The sequence below is a fragment of the Miniopterus natalensis genome, chromosome 11 (assembly GCF_054644295.1).
Source record: "Miniopterus natalensis isolate mMinNat1 chromosome 11, mMinNat1.hap1, whole genome shotgun sequence".
NCBI classification, from domain to species: Eukaryota; Metazoa; Chordata; class Mammalia; order Chiroptera; family Miniopteridae; genus Miniopterus; species Miniopterus natalensis.
Window position 1 is genome coordinate 42,081,991 of NC_142091.1, and position 23,162 is coordinate 42,105,152.

Below are 23,162 nucleotides of genomic sequence, written 5' to 3' on the forward strand. Positions count from 1 at the left end.
GAATAAGGGGTACCTTCAAACCTTGGCACCAATGTTCTCACCATAAAGAAAATATCCCTGACTACTTCCCCACCTATGTACAACCTTTTTGAGGCCCAGCCTCATAGAAAAAGGGTAAGAAAGAAGAATGAGCACAGAATAGAGATTTCCCTTTTATACATATTGCAACAAGTTCTCCATAAAACATTCATCTGAAATAAATTAAAAAGTCCTCTTGCCACTCCCTCCAAACATAAAAAGGAGCCTGTACCCTGGCCCCAACCCAGGCCACTCAAGGCCCTGATTGTCCATGGAAGGAAGTTAAGGATTGAGGGGCCCACAGCCTGAGACAGGAGGGACATTTCCCTCCTCTGAAGTATCCAACAAGAAAGGCGAGGTGACAGCGTGGGCCTGGGAGATGGCAGCCAACTCCTTGAGAAACTCGGGGAAAATGACTGCACAGTAGACAGCATTCTTGACTCGCAGAGCCTCACCTTGGCGCTCAGTGGCCCCACCTCGGGGAGGTAGAACCGGAGTTGAAGCCCCAGGGGAGGCCCCACCAAGGCCAAGTCCTGTGCTGTCTCTCCCAGGCTGATGAACCAACTGTGCCGCCTGCCGGGCCCTGGTTGGACTGTGCGTGTGTCGCAGGAGCAATTCCCCCAAGGATGGCCTCCGGCTCTTCACTGCAAATAAACAGGATATCATGAATGTGCAGATGTCAGGCAAACTCCCTTGGTCTAAAAGATGAAATTTCCCTACCCCTCTAGGTGCATGGATTTCTCAACTAGGATTCTAACACCAAAATGCTGCCTGCCCAGCCTTCTTCCCTCTATCCAGCCTCCCCACCCAGCAAACCATCATCCTGTCTTCCCAGTCAACATTTCAGCCACTTCATTCCCAGCCAAGATCCCTTCCTTTCCCATGCCCCTTCACCCTGAGGGAGTCTCTTATCTCTCCTCTTTCCAATCACTATTCTATCATCACCAAGCTACTTCTCCTCAATCCATAACATGTCTTTACATCATGCTTCCTATCACCATGCTGAACTAGAGTCAACCGCTTCCCACTTCCACTTTCCCCCTACAATCTGTATCACCTGACCCACATCCTCTGCTCCTTCAATACCCAGAGAAGCTACATATACAATCATATAGTTCACTGACTTTATCATTTCTGTCATACTCCACTGTCTCTCCAAGACCCGCTCTCCCATGCTGCTTCACCTTCTATCAGTCCCTCTCCTATATTCACCAAAGCCACCTTCCCATTGGCTGTGGCCAGACAACTTCATGTCAGCTTAAACTCAAATGAGCCACTTAAAATATTGACCTCTCTCCTCTAATTCTGTCGAGATTCCATGGCCCAAGTCAAATGCCATGTCCTTTACCAAGCTGTAACAATATCTAACCTGTAGACTACTCTGTCCCCTTGCCTGTTCCCAACTACTGGAGCAGTTCTTGCTGGTACTGCTGATTTGGCTCTTAGTGGGAAAAAGTATACTATCCTCTGACCAGAAGCTTGAGAACAAACACCAACACTTAATTTTCTGCAAGTTCCCAGTTCCCAGCACAAGGTTTAACTCTTAATAAGTGTTCAACTGACCTAGGTTAATTAGCTATATAGGGAGGGTCGGGAGGGGGTAGTAGGGTAGGTAGGCCTCACCTAGAGGATCAGAGCGGCGAGGAGCAGGTCCTGCTGCAGAGCCTTCAGCCCAGTCCAACTTGCCACGAGCAATGAGGTACTTCTTGGCTTTGGAGAGCAGTGCTGGGAAGTCCTCCTGGGAGGCCGCAAAGCTCTCAATCTTATTCTTCACGGAGCCCAACACCTATGAAGCACAACTTCATGACATTTCTGAGTAGCTCTAGACTGACAAAGTCCTTTCTAGTCACATTGGGCCTGTTCCCAGCCACCCAGGGCCACTCCAGCTGTGGGCCTGGCCCACCATGGAGCCTGGACGCACCCATGCATGCATGCATCGCACACCTGCAGCAGGGACTTGACACTGGGCTGGAAGACCATGTTGGTGTTGAGCAGGAAAGAGCGGAGCAGGGGCTGGGGGTGACAGGCCAGCTGGGCCACCAGCCCCGTCAGCAGGAAGTTGACATAGACGGAGTTCTGCAGCATGTTCTCGAGTTTGGCAAAGAGCACAGCCATGAAGGGGCCTGGGGGAGGTGGGCACAAGGATACAAGGCCTGAACACAATGCACATCACACGCATTCCTCCCAAAAACAAGAGACACCCCCCCACTAGATGATAATTATTTGTACGTCAGTCTCTGGGTATGTTTAAATATCCTGTGAACACCTATTCTGGGGAAGATAAAATAGCAGACACCACATGGACACACAAGAGTCCAGATACTAGCTTTACACACACTTGAGCTGAAGAGCCAGATCATAGGCTATGAAGTCAGACAGACCTGGTTTCAAATTTCAGCTTTATCCTTTGCTAGTTATTAGATGAATCAAAACTCTCCAAGCATAGTTTCCTACTTGGTAAAATAAGAAAATATACCCAACTCATAAGTTATTATGAGGATGAAAGAGAGACAAACATAAAGCATTTAGTCCAAAATCTTGCAAATTATAAGTATTCAGTAATAACTATAAGCTACATAATGTTTCACAGTTTTTTAAAAAACTTCATCCAAGAGGCACAACAGAAGAATGAGAAAGTGTTTAGGACCAAAAGAAATCAGGTTACACCCAAAACAGAGGATAACATTAGACTCGAGTCAAAAAGAAAGCAAAAGGAAAGTGTAGCAAAGGCAAAGAAGGTGACTACATGAGCCAACTTAAAGTCAGAGGAGAAATCTTTGGAGGACCAAAGAAATCAGCTCTGTTCAGGAGCTAGGAATCAAGAACAGGTGGAAAAGAATCTGTAGGAAAAAAGAACTTGAGAGTTGAGAGCTAGAGGAAACCAATTCAGGGCAGACTCTTTGGTGGGGCGAGGATAACAGAAGGGCTCACGCCTGGCCGAGCGTGGCTCAGAGGTTGAGCGTCAACCTAGGATCCAGGCGATCGGAGTTCAATTCCCAGTCAGGGCACATGCCAGGGTTGCGTGCTCGATCCCCAGTCGGGGGCGTGCAGGAGGCAGCCGATCAATGACTCTCTCATCATTGATGTTTCTATCTCTCCCTCGCCCTCTCCTTTCCTCTCTCTGAAATCAATAAAAGATATATTTTTTAAAAAAACATAAAAGGGCTCAGAATGCTCCACTGGGAAAACTGGCCTCAATGAGCCAGAGCCCCAGCACTAGCACTCCAGACCATCACAGTCTGTCTGATCAGGGATCTATGGGAGAAAGGAAGTAAACCTAAGAACTGCACTATGAACTGAGACAGGAGAACAATGAAGGGCAAGAGGCAGTGAATCCTGGAAAAGATTCTAGAACATTCTCCACTCCAGATGCACATAATCAGCTTTAGCTCCAAAACAACTCTAGAGTAACAGGGTCCTAAGATAACCCATAACTTTGTTCTTCTGTTCTTCTCATTTCCTGGCATTTTCTTATAAGAGAAAATTCAAAAGCTCAGATGAGTTTACAAAAAAGTAAAAGGACAAAGCTTCAATTAATGTTTCAAGAGAGTGGTAAAACCTGCACACCACCTCCTAGTGGTATTGAGTAGGAAGGAGCAAAGCAAAGACTAAATAAATAAATGAAAAGATATGTTTTTTATAGTCTGCAAGAGGGAGTCATCATGACTCCAGAGCAGAATCCTTGATACTGTGCAAGCAGGATGGCAGCATATCCCAGGCCATCAGAACAGGTACTGATCAAGGCATGACAACTTGACTACAACCGGAGATAGGTGGTTGCCTTGGTCAACCAATATCTGCCATGTAATAGCCCTGGTCAATGTGGCTCAGTTGATTAGGCATCGTTCCATGGACCAAGAGGACAATGGGTTCAATTCCCAGGCAGGGCACACACCTAGGATGAGGGTTCAATCCCCAAGTTGAGGCACATACACTGAGGTGCTTACAGGAGGCAACCGATCAATGTTTCTCTCCCTATTCTCTCTCTAAAATCAATGAAGCTTGTCCTCAGGTGAGGATTAAAATATAAATATATCTGCCATGAGCTCAAGAGATGATAATCCTGGTAAAAAGCTACCACATGCTGAGTTCTTACAATGTACCAGCATCGTAGTAAGTGATTTACATGCATCAATGGCATAGATGGGACCTTAATCCAAGGTATGTCTAGTTCAAAGCTACACTGCTTCCCAGAGGTGATTTTTTGTTCATTTTTCTCCCCCCTCACACAGGTGTGTAGTAAGAATAAGAACCAGCTTAGGGCTGGGGTGGGTAGAACTGGCTCTCAAACGAAAACAAAGAGGAGCCGGCCTAGCCACTCGGGTTACATCTAGCTCCAAGGGCATCCTAAAGAGACCAAAAGAACTCAGCTGAGGAGCTCAGAACTATACTTTGTCATTTGCCCTAAAGAGGTATTTCACTACCTACTTCATTCATTACTACTAACCATTCATCCTTAAGAAAGTCTTACTGGATAGTGATAGCAACCAACAAGGTACAAGGACAGAGAACAGGAGAAACCTAAAACTGAATCCGAGAAGAGGCTGGGAGAAAGGAGGCCAGGGCTGAGTAGGGCAAGAACACCAGAACAGTTGATCCAGGACCACAGAAGAGATGACAGGAGAGCTAAGACCCAAACAGACAACTGGTGGAAAAAGCTCAGAACAGCATAGTTTACAGACAGGTGCCTCATACACTGGACAGCAGGTATGTCTTCCACTTGGTTCAAATATAATGCTATGATTCCCCAGGATACGCCAAGGAGAGAATATCCTGATCACAAATCCCAGGAAGTGGCCAGAGTCAGTAAGAGGGGGAACGTGCACATAGGACATACAAGGCTCAGACATAATCAATACTCAAAACAGCACAAGCATGGAAGATGTACACACAGACACAGAGACACAAGTATGACATGATATGTATCTGGAAGGAACCCAAGCAAAATGGATGAGGAGCTAGGCAAGTACACAGAAATGACATGGCCAAGAAGTCTCAGAAACCAGCACAAACACGTCAAAAACATGCAGAGTACACAAAGGAGAATGCCTAGGGTAAGGAGCTTACCAGTGAAGGGCTGGCTTGGCAGCTGGTTGAGTGTCCGCAAAGGGCTGCTGAGGAAGGGGCCTGGGGGCTCAGGAGGACAGGTGAAGCTTTCGTAGGCCTCCTCTTCCTCAAGAGGTAGCGGAGGCTCTAGGGGAGGCTCTGAGCCAGCCCCACCATTGCTCAATGCCACCTCCAGTTCCCGGAGCTCCTGCCCAAAGCCCTCTAGTCCTGCCATGCCCTCAGAGGTGCCCCCTAGCAGGTCCCCAGCTCCCTCCTGCGGCACCCGACGGACTTTCTTGGCCCCCTCAGGCCATGGTCCTGGCATCCCATTGAGCTGAGGAGGAGGCAGGTGGCCGGGGCCCTCCCCTGCACCCCCCGTCAGCCCCCCACTCCCCAGCTCCTCTTCCCCTTCTCCCACGTTGTCCCTGTCCTCCTCAGGCAGTAAGCTGCGTTTCTTAGTCCGGGAGCCAACAGGACTGGGCTCAGGAGGCGGACGCTCGCCATCATAGGGAGCAGACCAGGTACAGCAGGCTCGGACACAGCGGTCCACACCACGGCGCGCCTCACGCAGATACTCCAGGTAATTGTCTTCCAGCTCACCAGGCTCCTCTGCAGGGCTTGGCCGTCGGCCAGGGCTGGAGGTCGGGGATGAAACAAGCCCTGGTGAGCGAGGGGCTGGGGATGGGGACTCAGAGCCACCTAAGCTCTGCTGTCGCAGGAAGAGGGCCAGACGAGATGGCGTGGAGGGCCTGGGTACTGTCACCACAGAAGAGGAGTCAACACTTGGGCTTCCAGGGCCTGCAGATAGGAAAAAAACATAAGAGGGATCAAAAAAACAGAGGTCCAGGGGGAAAGAGATGACACCTAGGGAAACTGAGAGAGAAGGTAATGAGGCAGCAGAAAACATGGGACCAATTCAGACAGCCAACTCTCTACCCTCCAAATGAAGTTTTTCCTCATCCACTACCCCACACCACCACCACCACCATCAAAAGGACAATGGAAACATGAAGAATACTGGACTAGAGAGGAACAGTTTTGTTCAGAAGCTAAATTTCTTTGGTGGAGTTAAGGATCTACCCTGCAAGACCCCCTCATTGAATTCCCACCTCCATCCCCCCACCCCTTCTTGTTAGGCTACCCTGGAATCCAGGCCATACCCGTGGTGTCCTCCCTTCTCCCTGACTCTCTGCTAGGCCCACCTCGTGCCCACGAGGCATGCTCTGAACGGGGTGGGCTGGAGGCACGGTGTCGACAACAGCGTGGGATTAGGGAGAGAAACTTGTCTGCTGCTCGTCCATATAGATCCACATCACGCACAGCTGGCTTCTGGCTCAGCATCACATGGTTACATGGGACAAGATACCTGGGAAAGACAGCAGAAAAGGGACACAAGGTAGATCAGGAAGGAAGGACAGGGTTTTGGAGAACATCAGGCCAGTGAAACTGCCTCCAAGAGGAAACCCATGAGCAACCCCAATACAACCCATTACCCCAGCAAAGCACAAGGCACTGAAAGTTCAGGGTCAGCCATCCCTCAGCACTGCCCACACAGGTACCTGAGAACCAGCTGCAGCAGGACATCCTCACAGCTGAGGTTCAGTAGGGTCCTGAAGAGACTCAGAGAGACCATGCAGAGCTGGGGGAAATGGGGGAGGAGGAAGGGAATCACCATAAGAGCTCTCTACCCTCCAAGATGTTTACCAAATAGGAAACCCCCCAATCCCAGGCCCAACCAACCATTCCTAGAGGAACAATGTGCACAGGGCCTGGCACATAATCGCCATTCAGTAAATGATCACATGATGCCCGGCCGGCATGGGTCAGTGATTGAGCATCAACCTATGAACCAGGAGGTCATAGTTCAATTCCCAGTCAGGGCACATGCCTGGGTTTCGGGCTTGATCCCCATTAGGGGGGCGTGCAGAAGGCAGCTGATCAATGACTCTCTCATCATTGATGTTTCTCTCTCTCTCTCCCTCTCCCTCCCTCTCTCTGAAATAAAAAACATACTAAAAAAAAAAAAAAGGATGCTACCTTTAAAAAAAAGTGATCACATGATGTTTGTGGGCAAGACAGATAGGGATGAACCATGTGTCAAAACCAATATATTTTTACAGGCCATACACATATCAGCAAACTCTCGGCTATATTCACCAGTGAGATATATTCCAGCAATACTTAAATGGAATGAATATTCATGAAAAGAAACCCTAGGAAATACTAAGACTGAATGAATGACTAACAGGAGACAACAGCAACATGATAACTGGGTGAATACCTGTCAGAAGAGACTGTAGCAGCCCAGTAACTGAATGCCTACCAACAAGGAAACAGAGGGAACCTGGAAGCATACCAGCTGGGAAGTGGGCAGGGCTGTGAACAGGAGTCTGAGTCACCTCTCCAACACTAGTGTTCTCTCTCAGAAGGTAAGATAAAGAAAAGCCCAAGGGCAGCTGACAGGAAAAGGAAAAAATAGGTGGGTCCAGAATAGGGGAAACCTTTTGTTTTAGAAAAGGAAGTAGGGTGGTTAGCCTCTGAGTAGGCGAAGAGAACAGATACATGTAAACTCTCCCTCACTCTGAATCCTCATGACACTTTCTATAAACTTCCCTAATGGCAAGTATGTCAGATACCTTGAGCTCCCTGAAGACAACTATTGGATCTTACTCTAGGGCACTATCTGCACAGTCTAGGCACTCATCATTTACTGAATGAGAATTAAAAGCCATCCATAGTGGGAAAGAGATGAGACAGCAGTTCACATTTTGGACAGCATGGCTGTTTAGGAGGTTTACCCTAAATGACCATTTTAACTGGCAATGAAAACATTCAAACTCACTGAAAGGTCTTAATCTCCAGAACCTATAAATATTTTGCATTACATAGCAGAAGGGACTTTGCAGATATGATTAAGGTTATGGAATTTGACCTGGGAAGATAATTCTGCCTTATCAAGGTAGGCCCAATGCAATCACACAAGTCCTTAAAAGCAAAGAACCTTTTCCAGCTGGGTCAAAAAAAAAGGAAGAGAGATTTGAAGCATGAGAGGGACTCAATCCACCAATGATGGCTTTGAAGACAGAAGAAGGGGGCCATAAGCCAAGAATTAGCTGGCCTCTAGAAGCTGGAAATGGTCCTCAGCTGACAGCCAGCAAGAAAACAGGAACTTCAGTCCCATAACTACAATGAAATAAATTGTAACAAAAACCCAAATGAGCAAAGACATGGATCTTCTCCTAGAGCCTCCAGAGAGGAATGCAGCCCCCCACCAACACTGATTTTAGCCCAGAGAGATCATGTCAGACATACAACCTACAGAACTGTAAGATAATAAATTCATGTTGTTTCAAGTCACTATGTTTGTGGTAATTTGTTATTATAGCAATAGGAAACTAATACAAATAGTTAGGCACACAGACTGGCTAGTCAGCATGATTTACTTTAAGCCACAAAAGAGGCTACAGAAGTTACAAAGTCAGGCCAAAAGAATCAAGCTTAAAAAGGCCAAACAGCAAAAATGAAAGATCTGCATGATCAACACCAGCATCCTGAAATCAGAAGATATCTGGTTCCTCCAAGAACCAGGAACCAAGAAGAAATACCACAAGAACATAAAAGGTTCCTGAGACCAGGAGACTAACTGCAAGACTAATAGAAATACATGCTAAAGACTAGACAATGCGGGAAAGTCAGAGAAGTTAGGATAAGATTACAACAAAAACAAGATGGATAAAAGACAGCAATAAAATAAATAAATAAATAAATAAATAAATAAATAAATAAATAAATAAATAAATAAATAAATAAATAAAATTGACCTCAAGAAGGAAATCAACTATCCCGAAACATAAACAGGATATTTCTTGAGGTCAAACAGATATAAGACCATGGTCTAATGTTAGCATAGTGAAAAATAAAATGTATTATATCTTTGTAAAATTAAAGCTTTGACATCTATTCTCTATTGGTTTATACCAATAATTCTTAACCAAGGCATGTTTCAAAATTACTTTTTGGAACATTTTAAAAAATACATGTTGGAGGCCTACTCCCAAAGATTAAAGCTCAAGAGATCTAAGGCAGAGCTTAGAATCTGTTGTTGTAGTTATTGTCATTTTCAAATTCAGAAGTGTACGCTTAATTCAGAAACACTGGTCTGATCAGAGCGAGACTAGAGTATCTCATATAAACCCTAACTTAGCTATTCAGAAACCTCACCTACACAAAACATATCTGGAAACCTCACCTACCTGGAACCCTGCTACCAAGTACCTCAATTATCCAGAACAGTTTTCTAGAACCCTTAGTGATCTAAGAAATTCTGTTTTTAACACAAGGACCCAAGGAACTCCAATTATCTGTAATAAAAGAAGGAAACAAAAATGGTTCCAAAGCCAAAATAAATGTCATGGCTAAAGTAAAGCTTTATTCCCCAAGAAAGACTTCAGGTCTTTATTACTTGGAAACTATTTACTCCTATTTTATACACATTTCTATTGGTTAAAATCCAAACTTCTTACCATGGTCTACAAAGTCATGCATGATCTGAACCCTACCTACTTCTTTACTTTCACCTCATTCCCTTCTTTCCCTTGCTCACTGCACCTCCAGTCACACTGTTCTTTCATTTCCTCAAATACATTCTCTTCCCTATTCATTGTCCTTTGCACATTGTTCCCTCTGCCTAGACTCTTTTTCCACTTGCTCTTCAATAAGCTAATTCCCTCATGACCTCTAAGTCTCAGCTCAGTGTCACCTCCTCAGAGTTTTTTTTACCACCATCTTATTTTATAAGCACCGTTTGGTTTTCATTACAATGACCACAATTTTCAATTATTTTAGTAATGTGTTTGCTTGTCTACCTCCTCTATAATATAGGAAGCGCCATGAAGTCAGATGCTCAAGAGGAAGGAACGTAAGTAGATAGGTGGGTGTGGGTGGGTGACCCAAGTTATAGCAGTTCAAATGCAGCAAATCCAAAAGGTAAGCATGCCAGTAGCAGCTGGGTCAGCTATCAAAGCAGACACAAAACCTGAAAAAGCAATCTTGAGTCATCTACAACAGGCCACAGAGCACTACACGGCTGAAAAGAACCTCATGTCAGTGATACATCACAAGTGTAGCACAATGGCAAACCTAGAGCCATAATGAGCAGCTAAAGTCATTCAGAGAAGGAAATTGTGTTCTAGAGTCATATATTACAAAAGCAGATTAAAATCTGTACCCAAAATGGTTAAAAGTTAAATACTAGAAAGTAAATGCCATCAACTTTAAAGTGATTGCTGAAGACAAAGGCCAAAGAAGGGCAGTAACACCCTCCCAGAACAAAGGTCAGAGAGAGAAGATGGCTCACCAAAGTAAGCCAGGACAGAGGTAAGGGCCATACCCGGGAGTTGCTGCCAATACGGGCAACGAGGGTGTCAAGGATGGTGTGGGTGTCATGCCGGTGTAACAGCAGGAATCGCAGGAAGGTACGGAGCAAGGCAGGCTCTGAGATACTCCGTAGGAAAAGTTCCAGATAGGCAGTACTGGCGATCATCTCCTCCACAGAGGTCTGGACGAAGGGAAGGGAAAGATTGGAAATTTAGAACTTCCCTGCACATATACTGAGTCATTTCCCCTGAGTTTCAAGGAGGAACCAGGAGCAGACAGGGAAAGAGGGAGGAGTACCTAGCCCACTGTTTCCCACATTGGTCTTGGCATTGAAGTTGCCATCTGTCAGCCTAATCCCCTATTCTGTCTTGCTACCCATGACTGTCACCTTGTGCAGGGCAGGGCCCATGACAGGTACCAGGAACCCATTATGGATATAATCAACCAGCTGCTTCTGCACCAGAGGATGAGCCACCTGTACGGGTATGAGAAAGAGGAAAGAGGGCTGAATAAGTAGGCACGCTCAGGATGACAGAATAGCAGAACTCCAGGGAATGCACCCCCTCCAACCCCATCTCCCCAGAATGTCCAAGGGCCAGACCTGGAAATCCCAATCGCACCTGAATGACCGCATTGCAGAACTCTAGGGAACTCATGAAGAGCGCAAGGGCTGGCACTCCTACCCAGTCCTCCCGTCGCAAACAGTGCCAGTCATCCCCTGGAACTTCAATCTTCCGGGGCAGTGAGGAGTACAGGGCACTCAGCCCTGTGGCCAGCACCTGGGGGTGATCCCCAAGGACAGGTTACCAAAGGCTCAAACAATATAAAAAAAGGGAACAGGGGAGGTACTAATACAGAGTTTTTATTGGAGCAGGGGGAAGTGCTATTACCAGAGTAGATTATTTAGATACCCAATGTTCCAGGACATCACCTGGGAACATTGTCCTATGAAGAGCCTTAGTACCTGCCTTATCCACCTAAGCCATGTTTTCATCCCCAGCCCAACTCTAGGCATTCCTTTCAATCCCAGGAGCCTAGTTCCTGAGGAAAGAGTCCTGATACACAGGCCCTCTACATCTCCTGTCCAGTGCCCACACACCATACCCTACCCCCCCCCCCATCCCAGGAGGTGCTGACCGGGCAGAAGTAAGAGTGATCTGCGATGTAGCGGCCCACGGTGGGGCTCCCAGCTGATAGAGCCATAAGCAGGAGTAGGGCATCACGGGCCTGCTGGCCCAAGGTGCCCTCTCGATGGACGAAGGGAACAAGGCGAGAAAAGAGGAGAAGACGGGGGGCAGCTCCAGGCTCAGGAGGTGGCTGCAGGAAGAACTCAAGCAATGAAGGCTCCCGGGCCAGACACACACACAGCTGGCTGAGAAGTAGCACCAGGCCTTCATCCAGTGCTGGGCTACTGGGCACAGGGCGGCCACAGGCATCCAGCAAGGTCAGCAGAGCCTCACGAACTGGACCATGCCGCAACAGTGGCTGGCGAGCTTCGCTCACCAGCATCTCAAATAGTTTCAGTTGCTCAGCCCGCCGTTCCTCAACCCCATCCCCAAGCTCATCCCACTGAAGCTGCCATGCCAACACACGGGTTAGCAGATCCTCGCGCAGAGCAAACTCCAGAAGGGGCCCAGGGGCAGTGGGGGCCGAAGGGACTGCACGATCCTCTGCCAGCAGCGTCAACATCTGGTAAGTATGGTTGCGCACAGCACTGAGATCATCTGCACCCCCAGGAGCTACCCGAGGGCCTTGCCGTTCCAGGATTCGCACCACCTGGGGACATAAGACAGAAGATAGAGGTAATCTATGATAATAAAATGACTAAATGAGACATTGAGAGAACAAAAAAAGTTAGGAGGACTCAGGAAACCAGTAGACTAGGGCCTTTGGCATATAGTCTCCTACCTGGGACCAGTGATTCTTGAAGACCATAAGGCAAGTCTCAGGGTCAGCCATGACAGGGGTCTGCAGACTGGCACCTTGAGGTACACGGTGCCCAGGGCCTCGGGAGGCCAGTCTGCTCAACCAGTTCATCCTCTCCATGAGGCAGGCTGGGCAGGGCCAGCGGCCAGAGGAGCACACTCTGAGAATTTGCCAGCTGGAGGCTTTCTCCACTTGTGTTTCCAGTCAGCTTCATCTGGTCTGTAGGAGCCAGTAGCTGGCCATGGAGCCAGAAGATATACCAGGCTGGAGTAGCAAGCCCAGAGGTTACTGACCAGTCCAGACTTGCAAATCTAATTCAAAAAGAGAATGGAAGAGATCAACAGAAGTTTGCAGCTCTCTACTACCCAGCAGGAAGAATTCAGCCACCACTCCACTGAAAACTCCACACACACGCACATAATCATCATCTTAAACTTAACATGTCTGAAACAGAAATTAGCCCTAGCTGATTTGGCTCAGTGGTTAGAGTGTCGGCCCATGGACTGAAGGGTCTCAGGTTCAATTCCTGGTCAAGGGCATGTACCTGGGTTGCAGGCTTGATCCCCAGCCCCAGTCGGGACATGTGCGGGAGGCAACCAATCAATGTGTCTCTCTCACATCAATGTTTTTCCCTCTCTCTCTCCCTCCACTACTCTCTCTGAAAAAGCAATGGAAAAAACATCCTCAGATGAGGATTAAAAAATAATTAAAAAATAAAACAGAAATCATTTCTACCAATAAACCTATTACTCCCCCAGCCTTCTCCATCTCAATAAATATCAACATTCACCTACATGCTCAGGTCAAAATCCTGCATATCATCCTTATTTCTTTTCCCTACTTCTAATACCCAGTTCATCAGCAAACCTTATCATCTCTACCCTCAAAACACGTCTCACTATTGCAACAGTGTCCAATATGGTATTCATACTTCCAGTCTTGCCCTTTAAGAGTCTATACACATAGCCACCAGAGTGATTTTTTTTATTTTTTGTTAATCCTCACCCAAGGATATTTTTTCCATTGATTTTTAGAGAGTGGAAGGGAGGGAGGGAGAGAGAGGGAGAGGGACAAAGAGAAGGGGAGAGAGGAGCAGAGAGAAAGAAACATCGATTTGAGAGAGACACATCGACTGGTTGCCTCCCGCACAAGCCCTGACCAGGGCCAGGGATCGAACCCGCAACCCAGGTACGTGCCCTTGACCAGGAATCAAATCCGTGACCCTTCGGTGTACAGGCCAACATTCTAACCACTGAGCAACACCAGCCGGGTCATAATGATATTTTTAAAATATAAATTATCTCTCTCCTCTGCTGAATACCCTCCAATGATTTCCTATCATACTAGAAATTATCCAAAGCCCTTTACCTTGGCCTATAGGGCCCTACATAATCTAATCTGTGCAACCTCCTACCATCCCCCTCCTCACACATACTTTACCCATATAGGCCTTTGTTAATACTTCCCCATTCCCTCTGCTTGGAATGCTCTTCTTCTGATTTTCATGTTACTCGCATCACTCAGTTCTTTTCAAATGCCATCTCCTAAGAGAGGCCTCACTCAACAATTCTATCTAAATAGTGCATCTTCCTACCTTCACTCTCTAACTTCCTAATCCTACTTTCTTCTTAGCAGTTTTCACTACCTGAAATTATTTATTTACCTATGTTCCCCACTAGACTGTAAGGACATAGAGGGCATGGTTTATCTGTTTTATTTGCTGTTGTATCCTCAGTGCCTAAAGACTCAATATTTGTTGAATATATAAATGCTTAAGTGAATGAAGTAATGAATGAATGAACATATGAACAATCAAGAAACTCAGTCTTGCTCTGACTTCAGCCCTCTGATACTATTAGGGAATAAATTTTGTTCTGCCTATGAGTTTCCTTCCTAGAAGCCCACCCAGGAGGACAAATAGACCTTGAGTTGTCTGAATACTCTTAAAAGGTAGAAATGCAGAGCCAAACCAAAAGAGCAGAACAATTTTCATTCTACCAAGGAACACATGGACACACTCCCATATACACATAATCCCCACTCTTGTCATATACAACCAACACTCACTCCTGGGGACATGACATGACACCTTCACTAAAGAAAGGGGAAAAGTGCCAAAATAACTGTTGGCTCAGTTCCTTCTCCATCACACCCATCACCCCCCTGAGCAGTATTGTCTTTCAAGAAGGTAAAAACTTCAGAGGAAAGGTGTGGTTCAGCTGTCCTTCCTCTTTCTACTCAACAAGGGCTGAAGAAACCCAAAGACCAGGCAACAGCCCCACACTGCCATCCCCTTCAACCCAGATACTCTCTCTCTCACCAATGCCAACTCACAACTAAAGCAATGTAGCAACTATGCTTAAGGAAACCTTCTATACAACAGGAGACAGTCTTATATAAAGGGTGGGGGCAGTTCTACATAGCAAACAAGACTCACTCACTGATTAAGTCAATGTACATCCACACTGATAAAGTACTAGGCACTGTGCTGCATAAGCACTAGAAATACAAAAATGGATACAAATGCTGGGGGAGCATAAACAAAAACTCCGGTAAATATTATAACAGAGGTATTTACAAAAGTGCCATGGAAGCATAAGGGGAAGCAACTAATTCTGCCTGGGAGGTTATAAGAAGACTTCAGAAAGGTGGTATCTGACTTAAATCTTTAACAATAGATATTGGCCACAAAGAGAACAGAGGGAAAGAAAGGCCTTCTTCATATTAAAAACAGTATGTACAAAAATATGGAACTATAAAAGAGCATGACAAATCTGAAGAACAGTTACAAGTTTGCTGCCGCTTACAGACTATCTACAGAAAAGAGATACAATATTGAGTTGAAGGGTAAATATGGATGAAGGTTATAAATATCATTGAATATCATGCTAAGAAGTTTGGGCTTTATCTATGGACACCTGGAGACAAAGGAGGTTTTTAAACAAGGAAATGACAAGGTCAAATTTGTCTTTAAAAATATGTCAGATAGCAGTATAAGTTGGAGCATAGAGACAGATGGCAGTGGACAATTTATAAGAATCTATTTCAATAGTCTGTTTTAAAGGGGGGAAAAAGGATGGCATGAACTAAGGTAGTAAGATCAAGATTAGAAAAGGTAAATCTGAGATTCACCTCTATCTTAGCATGTCCTATACTGAAATTATTTACACCTATAATATCTCGGCCATTAATAGGAAGTTCCCTACCAAGAGTGACCATATCATTCATTCTTCTCTGACATTAAGTGGCAACATAGTGCCTGGCATTCAAAAATGCTTGTAGAACTGAATAACGAACTTAAAATAATTATAACAGCTAACGTATATTGAGTACTCACTATATGTCAGGCTCTAGTCTATGTAGTACCTCATTTAAACCTCATAAAAACCCTAGATGTACTATTATCTCCATTTTACACATGAGGAAATCAAAGTCTAGAAAGTTTGAATAGCTGTCAAAGCTAGCTAGCTAATAAGTGCAAGACGGACACATATGTAGAAAATCTGCTTCCAGGTTTAACTTACTCATAAAATAGAAGCAACAAGACATAGCAAACAAATGGAAGATAAAAGAGGCCCTAATATGAAGTATAGGAGACTCAGTAAAAGATAATGCCATTAATAAACTAGAAACACATAACAAAGGGAACTGTTCTAGAAAAGAAAATGAGAACAGTTTTGGACATGTTAAGTTTTGACACACTTATAGGATATCCGTGTCCGGAAAGCAAGTAAAAATATTATATTTGAGGTCAAGAGTGAATTCAAGACTAGAGATATAAATCCAGGAGTCACCAGCTTATAAGTGGTAGATGAAGCTATAAAAGTGGGTGGAATCATCCAGAGATATCAAAAGAGCATAAAAAGAACTAAGGGTGACTCCTGGGGAAAACAAGGATTTACGAAAGCAAAGGAGGAGTCTTCTTTTTTTAAAATTTTTTATGTGCTTTTATTGATTTCAGAGAGGGAGGGAGAGATAGAAACATCAATGACAAGAATCATCAATCGGCTGCCTCCTGCACGCCCCCTACTGGGGATGAAGCCCATAACCAGGGCACGTGCCCAGAACAGGGACTCGAACCGTGATCTCCTAGTTTATAGGTCAATGCTCAACCACTTAGCCACACCAGCCAGGCAGAGGAGGAGTCTTTAAAGAAAACTGTGAAGGTTTTCTTTAGCCAGAAATGGAAGGAGAAATCCAAGAAATAGCGGTAATCTAGAAATCAAGGGAAAAAATGTTTCAAGAAACTAGAGGTTGCCCATAGTGTATAGTCTAGAGAGATTAAGTAGAATGAAGATTGAAAATGGTCAGTCCATTTTAGGAATCATATTTTAGACAAACTTACGAAAGTGGTTAAAGAATGACTAGGAGCCAAAGATACTTAAGATGCAATTTCAGGAAATTCAGTAATATAGGGAAGGATGAAAATAGGACAATAGTTTAAAGAAGCTGGGAGGGGTGGTGGGAAGTCAAGAGAAAGAGTTCTTAGTGTTTGGTTTGGTTTGGTTTGGTTTGGTTTGGTTTGGTTTGGTTTTAGGATGGGGGGAGCCTCAAAGGTAGTTGTCAAGTGAGGAAAAGAAATCTGAAGAAAGTAACAGGTTATGGGTAAATAAGATGGGAATAACTGACAAATAAAATAAGGTATAGGATTAGTCTGAGAAAAAGAGGTATACCACTTTCTCTAAGAAAGGAGGTCAACAGTAATAAATAAAGGATGGGTGCCACTTCAAGTAAATCCAAAATCTGAAAGAGGGGAGCTAACATCTATCACTACCATCCCCACCCAACCTTTCCTCCATCATGCACCCAAGAGAGTGGGGGTGAGGGAGAAAAGGGTTGAGAAGGTGGTAGAGCCACAGAATGGATGCTCAGTCTTACATACCAGATTTCCTATAAACCATCAAACACAGTTGTCCAAACTAGTAACTATCAGCAGCAAGAATACACCAGAAAAGGACTTACCCATCTACCCAAATACTTACGGTCCCAAGTAGGCATGGGTTGAAGAAGGCAAAGACAACAGCTGAGAATCTCAGTAAGAAGTCTCCTGTTACTAGCCTTCCTAGCCCTCTCACTGTTATTGGCCCTGAGATACTGCATAATCTCTGCTGGATTCCTTAACCTCTGTCCATATAACTGTAAATATCATCCCTTTATTAAATTTTCCCCAAACCCCATTTGTGTCATCTGCTACTTGCAAAGACCCTGAGACAGGAATATTATTGTTTACAGACTGCTTTCTCAATCACATCTTGAGTACTGAAAACAAATAGAGGCCCTAAGCTCAAGAAAGAGAAGCAAATAGAAGTAAGTAAAGCATGAGTTCTGGGGTCCCTCAAACAAAGGCTTGAATCTCAGTCCACCATTTTCCAGCTATGTGACCTTAAATAATCACTTCATACACTGGAGCCTGTTTCCTCATCTATAAATTTCTGATGAAATAGTTAATATTTTAGGAATTAAATAAGATCACTGTGTAGCACTCCATAAAGCAGGTGCACTGTAAATGACATTTATCTTTCCCCACTTCCCACTCCTGATCCTGTCTGACCAAGGTGTCCTCATATCTGAAAGAGGAAAGATCTAACCTGCCCTGACACGTCCATCCTCACCACCTCACACTTATACCCCAGTCAGCAGAAGAAAGGCCAAGCATCCAATCCCAGCAAAGTAAGGCATTAACATGCCCAAAACTAAACTGCCTCCAGCTTGTAGAACTCAATTCCAAAGATTAACAAACCTACCTTGCACTATACCTGGAGTGCCCACTTGTGCTCCACTCCTTGACCAACAAAGGGTACTGCTCACAGGCTGAAGAGGAACTGGCCTCTAGTACCTCCCCTCACCCCCACTCCATCTTCTTACAAAGACCTCCAAGACAAGAGCCAGGCTGGAATCAGTGTCTCAGCACCTAAAGCCAACAGTTAACCTGGGCCCTGTTCACATAATGCAGAAACTTAAGAAATCATAATTTGGTGTCTCTTATCACCTAGATTTCCGGATTCCCTCTGTTAACTCTGCAAAGAAGATTGTGGAGTCACCACCCTCTTCCTCCCAAAGTAAAGTCTAGAAAAAAGAAGACCCCCTCTTTACAGATTTACCTTCAGGCTCCAGCCACAAAGAAAAAAAGGGGAAGAGGAGATGATCTTTCAGACTCACAAACAGCCAAGGTCAGGCACTCTCCTTAGAGTCCAAAATACAGCCTTACAGGCACATTCAACAAGTGTTCACCAACCTCAGAACAGCAAGCACAGGGCAGGAAATGGCTCAGTCTCACTTAGGAACCTTTGCCCTGGGAGAGGCAAAGAGAAAAAGGAAGATGGGGGCAGGGATGCACCTGCCAACATGCACAGCAGATAGGAAGGGACCAGAATGACCTTCTAAGAATAGGTCAGTAAAATTCTAGGGCTCCTCTCCCTACAATGGCTCTTCCCAGGCAAGATAACTGATACTGATATAAGAGGTATGGATGGGCTGTTACCCTAAATAGTGAAAGTAGAAAGAATGGATTAAAACCCACTTCAAAGAAGCCTATCAACCTAGAGCTCAGCTTACGTATCTTGTCTATCCCTCTGCCTATATGTGTAAGACAAACAGGCTATCAGTATATGGTCCCAAATCACTACCTCACCTCTCCCCAGTACCTCTGCTTCTCACAGGGAATCCTCATTTGACTCCAGCAGAGCCCTTGTAACTCACAACGTGAATCACACCCTAACTCCCCTTTACAACAGTGAATTCCCACGTCACACACGGTTATCTCTACCTGTTGGGTGAGAGTGTCAAAGAAGATGTCAAAAAGGAGGTGAGGCTGAACTAGATCTTAAAGATGAGGAAAGTTCACTGAGCAGAGAAGAAAAAGCATTCCTATCAGAGGAAGCAGCTATTACAAAGATTTCAAGGCTCAAAAAAGTAACAAGTTTGTTAAGGAACTGTGAACAATTTATTCAAGCTAGAACACAGAGGAGGGAGTGGCAGGAGATGTGGCTGGAGAGGTGAGTTGAGGCCAAATGAAGCCATATTAAAGAATTTGGATGTTGTCCTACAGTACACAAAGAGCCAAAAGTTTTTAAGCTCAGGAGTTCCATGACCAGAATTGTATTTTTAGAAAGATCATTCTAGGGATGGACTAGAAAAAAATCAAGTTTGAAGGCAGGAGATTGTTGGAGGAAAAAGAGCTCCAGATGAGAAATGAGGAGGAAGTAAACTAAAACTTTAACAGTGAGGTTGTAGCAGTGGAAATGAAGAGAAGATAGATAACATAAGAAAATGTATTAAGATTTTAGTGAATGATTAAATGCAAGGGGTGAAGGAGCAGAAATAACATAAGATGACACTGAAGTCCTAGCCTGGACTGAGATGGGGCAGGAGGGGCAAAAGCAGGCTTTCAGAGCAAAGACAATGAGTTCTGTTTTGGGCATGTTAAATTTGAGATACCTTTGGAGATATATAGCAGATCACTGAATATATATAATTGGAACACAGGGAGAGACTGAGACTATATACAGAGAAGTAATAACCTCATTATATGTTTTTTATTTCATATTCTCTCTCTAAATTGAAATTACTTTTTCATCTATCTTTCCCAATTAGATTGAGAATTCCCTGAAACCTCAGAGGAACATGTCTTATTTATCTTGTTATCTCATAAAATGCGAGCATCGCAAGGACACACTGTGTGCTGAAGAAGTACTTGCTGAATGAATAAATGAATTAATATATGAATGAGTTTGTTCTCCCAGCACATGGAGAATGCCTGGCAGGAGCAGATGTGGAATAAATGGTTACACACAACGTGTTTCTGTCTCTGCATCCTCATGCTCATCTAGGCTTCATCTTCTCAGGTCTACCACTGAGTTATATGCCAAAGTCAAAATCCATTACACGTAATGTACCACTATTCAACAAAGGGTTCAGTATAACAAATAATAAGCTTACCAAACCCAATATTTTCTCCAAAATAATCAAGAATTTAGACAATCCCAAAGAACCCTCTGACATGTGACTCGAATCATCCTATCACTATCATGATGTGATCCAAGTATTATGTATACCTGTTCCTAGGTCATTGCCACAATTTAAGCAGAACTCTCAACCCTATATCACCCTCAAAATATCTTTCATCTTTTAGAAATAGAAAAATTGCAAATCATAAAAAAAAAAAAAAAAAAGACTTTTTTGCCAGGTATGATATCCTCCTTTTAGTCCACATCACCTTCACTCCCTATAACAAACTTTCTTCTCCAAGTCACTCTTACTCTCAGGAGACCAAATTTTAGGTTCAGCTTTGGCACTTTACCACTAGTTGACCTCTGGCTTCTGAATCTGATTCCTCGTCTATAAAACAAGAATTCCTGCCCTTACCTACTTCACAAGATATCTATAAATCCAGTAAAATTTCAGATTGCTATGTAAAGCATAATGTTGTTCAGATGTCAGAAGTTATATAGAACTACTGTTTAAAGACATGCTTCCTCAAAATAATACAACAGCCACATCATCATCACTCTGAATTTCTGGAATTCATTAACTAGTAGAAATATTTTTTAAATATTAAAATACAGGGCTGTTACTTTTCATTTGGGCAAATAAGACCATTTTTTTACACCTGCCATATACTATCACCATTATTTCATTAGTGGGAGAACACTTTAACACCAAAAGAAGAGAAATAATAATCTCAGAATAAATTTCTTTATGAAAAACTCATGTTTCATATGTTGTCTTTCTCTCCTTTCACCTTGGATGGATGAAAACTTTATCATGGACTAGCAAAACCCTTGGCCCAGTGTTTAGGAATCACTGCTCTAAACCCTGTTATGATACATATAGGTTCTATAGGGTTCTGACTGTCTGTGCAGGTTGCCACAGATTCCACCAGCATGAAAACCTGATTGGCTCCAAACAGAAGCAATGAAAACATACCATGGGACAGAATAGTAGTAGTTGGTTCTGATGCTGAGACTCTGGAGCAGAATGGGAATGTGGGCGGCCCCCAATTCTCAGAGAAGGGTCTAGATAGGAAAGGCCTAGCTCTTCCTCTTGTTGGGGAAGGTGTCTAGGCTGTGTGGTAGACTGTCGGCAGAGAGGAAAATTTATTGGTGTGAAAGTGACTATTATCACTGAGTGCCAAGCCAGCTTTCCAGAACTTTCTAAATTTTCATGTGCTAATAAAGTGAACCCAGTATCAAGTCGTGGAGGAAAGAACAAATTGCAAAAGTATAGAAGAAAACTTTCGGGAGTAGTAGAAATGTTCAGTAACTTGAAAGTGGTGATGATTTCACAGATGTAAACATGTGTCAAAACTCATCACACATGTACATTTTAAACAGCAGTTTACTATACATAAAACTTACCTCAATTGTTTTTGTTTTAACTGTAAGAATATGAGAGCAAAGCCTTCCTGTTTGGAAACCTAAATATAATGTTGTATGTAACAAACCATGTGACTTCCATGAAAGTAGAATTACCAACTGAATGTGGTTAATTCAATATATATGACAACCATCAAAGCCCCACGGCTCAGCATGGGTGAGGAGCAGCAGAGGAGTAAGGTCGCCCAGAAGCAGGTGGAGAGAAAACAAGCATAGGCAGTCACAGCCAAAACACCTCCATGAGAGGCACCATCTTTCAAGTTTGCAGTCTCAAGGAGGAACCTGAGGGAACGGGGTCCCAGTTATTACCCAGTTGAAGACTAAGACCAGAAAAACGACATCACAGTTACTATGACCCGAGATGCCTTCATATTTTTTGTCCCCCAAAATGAGTAGGGCCCATGGCAGCAGAAGTGCCAAGTGCACAACACTTCCACCCAGGCTGTCCTACTCAGACTAGAGTTGCCGCTCTCACTGGCCAGGACAGTCCACCCAAGGAGGCTTCAGAACCCAGCTCTCACCCTCATCCAAGTCTCACAGCCAACCCTCAGTCCTTCCTCCGTGCCCTGCGCTCATCTCCCTCGCCAATTCACCACCAGCCCGCACACTCTCACCTTCGCCCTTTCCTCTCCCCTCCCCGCACAGGGCTGACCCCCACACTCGGGACACGGGGCGTCCCTCACTCCTGCCCACAGGAGCCCCAGCCCCTCCTGTTCACAAGCCCCTTCCACTTGACCCCTCGGAAAGCACCGCAGCCCCCCATACAGGCCAGCTCTTTACTTGCGCACACACCCCTAGGCTCTAACCCTGCACCCCTACCTGAAACACACACCCGGCCCCTCACCACATGCCAGCCCCTCACCCTGTCCCCTCACAACCCGTACAGTCACCAAACCAGGAGCCGATATGGCCCAGGGCCTCATCCCCTCACGCGCTCTCCTCGGAGCCTTCCCGCCCAAACTTACCTTTCACTCACGGAACCTGGACCCTGACCAGGCCCCACCGCCGCGGCACCGCTAGGTGAGTTCAGGCCGCCGCCATCGCTCCTCAGGCGCACCAGCCGCGCCCCGCCCCGCGCCCCACGCAATCCGCGCCCCCGCGCACCACACGTAACCGCCCAGAGACGCACGACTGGGCAGTGGCGTGCCAGCTCATTGGCTAGACCGGGCCAAAGCCAGAGCGTCGGTGTCTGTTTCCTGGCAACGGCCGAGCGCAGGGGCGGGGTCACCGACTGCCCCCTCCCCCGCCCAGTGAGAGGTACCGCCTCTTCCCCAGGTCCCGCCCCTTCGCGCTGTACACCCCGCCCCTCAGGAGGACTCCGGCGGGTCACTGGGGTAGACCTCTGGGGAGGCGGAGGCCCACGGGCTAGGGGCGGAGCCCAGGGGGGAGAGGGGAGGTCGAACCTGTGGGCAGAAGGCGGCA

At 45.2% G+C, this 23,162-nt stretch overlaps 1 protein-coding gene across 1 annotated transcript; it reads right to left on the reverse strand.

Annotated features, from left to right (window-relative positions):
* Positions 1-134: 134 nt before the first annotated feature.
* Positions 135-22,794, reverse strand: FHIP1B (FHF complex subunit HOOK interacting protein 1B). Its single transcript, XM_016217278.2, has 12 exons — positions 22,706-22,794; positions 12,349-12,677; positions 11,578-12,216; positions 11,061-11,219; positions 10,829-10,915; positions 10,454-10,621; positions 6,624-6,703; positions 6,267-6,430; positions 5,086-5,862; positions 1,963-2,141; positions 1,642-1,804; positions 135-662 (listed from the first exon to the last, which is right to left on the reverse strand). Exons 2-12 carry the CDS (start codon positions 12,484-12,486, stop codon positions 301-303), a joined length of 2,916 nt encoding a protein of 971 aa, XP_016072764.2. The 5' UTR covers positions 12,487-12,677; positions 22,706-22,794; the 3' UTR covers positions 135-300.
* Positions 22,795-23,162: the final 368 nt, after the last annotated feature.

What these genes read in the sequence shown, in the direction of transcription:
- FHIP1B (XM_016217278.2), bottom strand. Translation starts at nt 12,486, where the DNA reads ATGGAGAGGATGAACTGGTTGAGCAGACTGGCCTCCCGAGGCCCTGGG. An exon ending in CTGCTGCAGCTGGTTCTCAG is followed by an intron (nt 6,431 to 6,623) that starts GTACCTGTGTGG and finishes TGTCTTTCCCAG; the next exon opens with GTATCTTGTCCCATGTAACC. An exon ending in TCGCCGCTCTGATCCTCTAG is followed by an intron (nt 663 to 1,641) that starts GTGAGGCCTACC and finishes GTTTATTTGCAG; the next exon opens with TGAAGAGCCGGAGGCCATCC.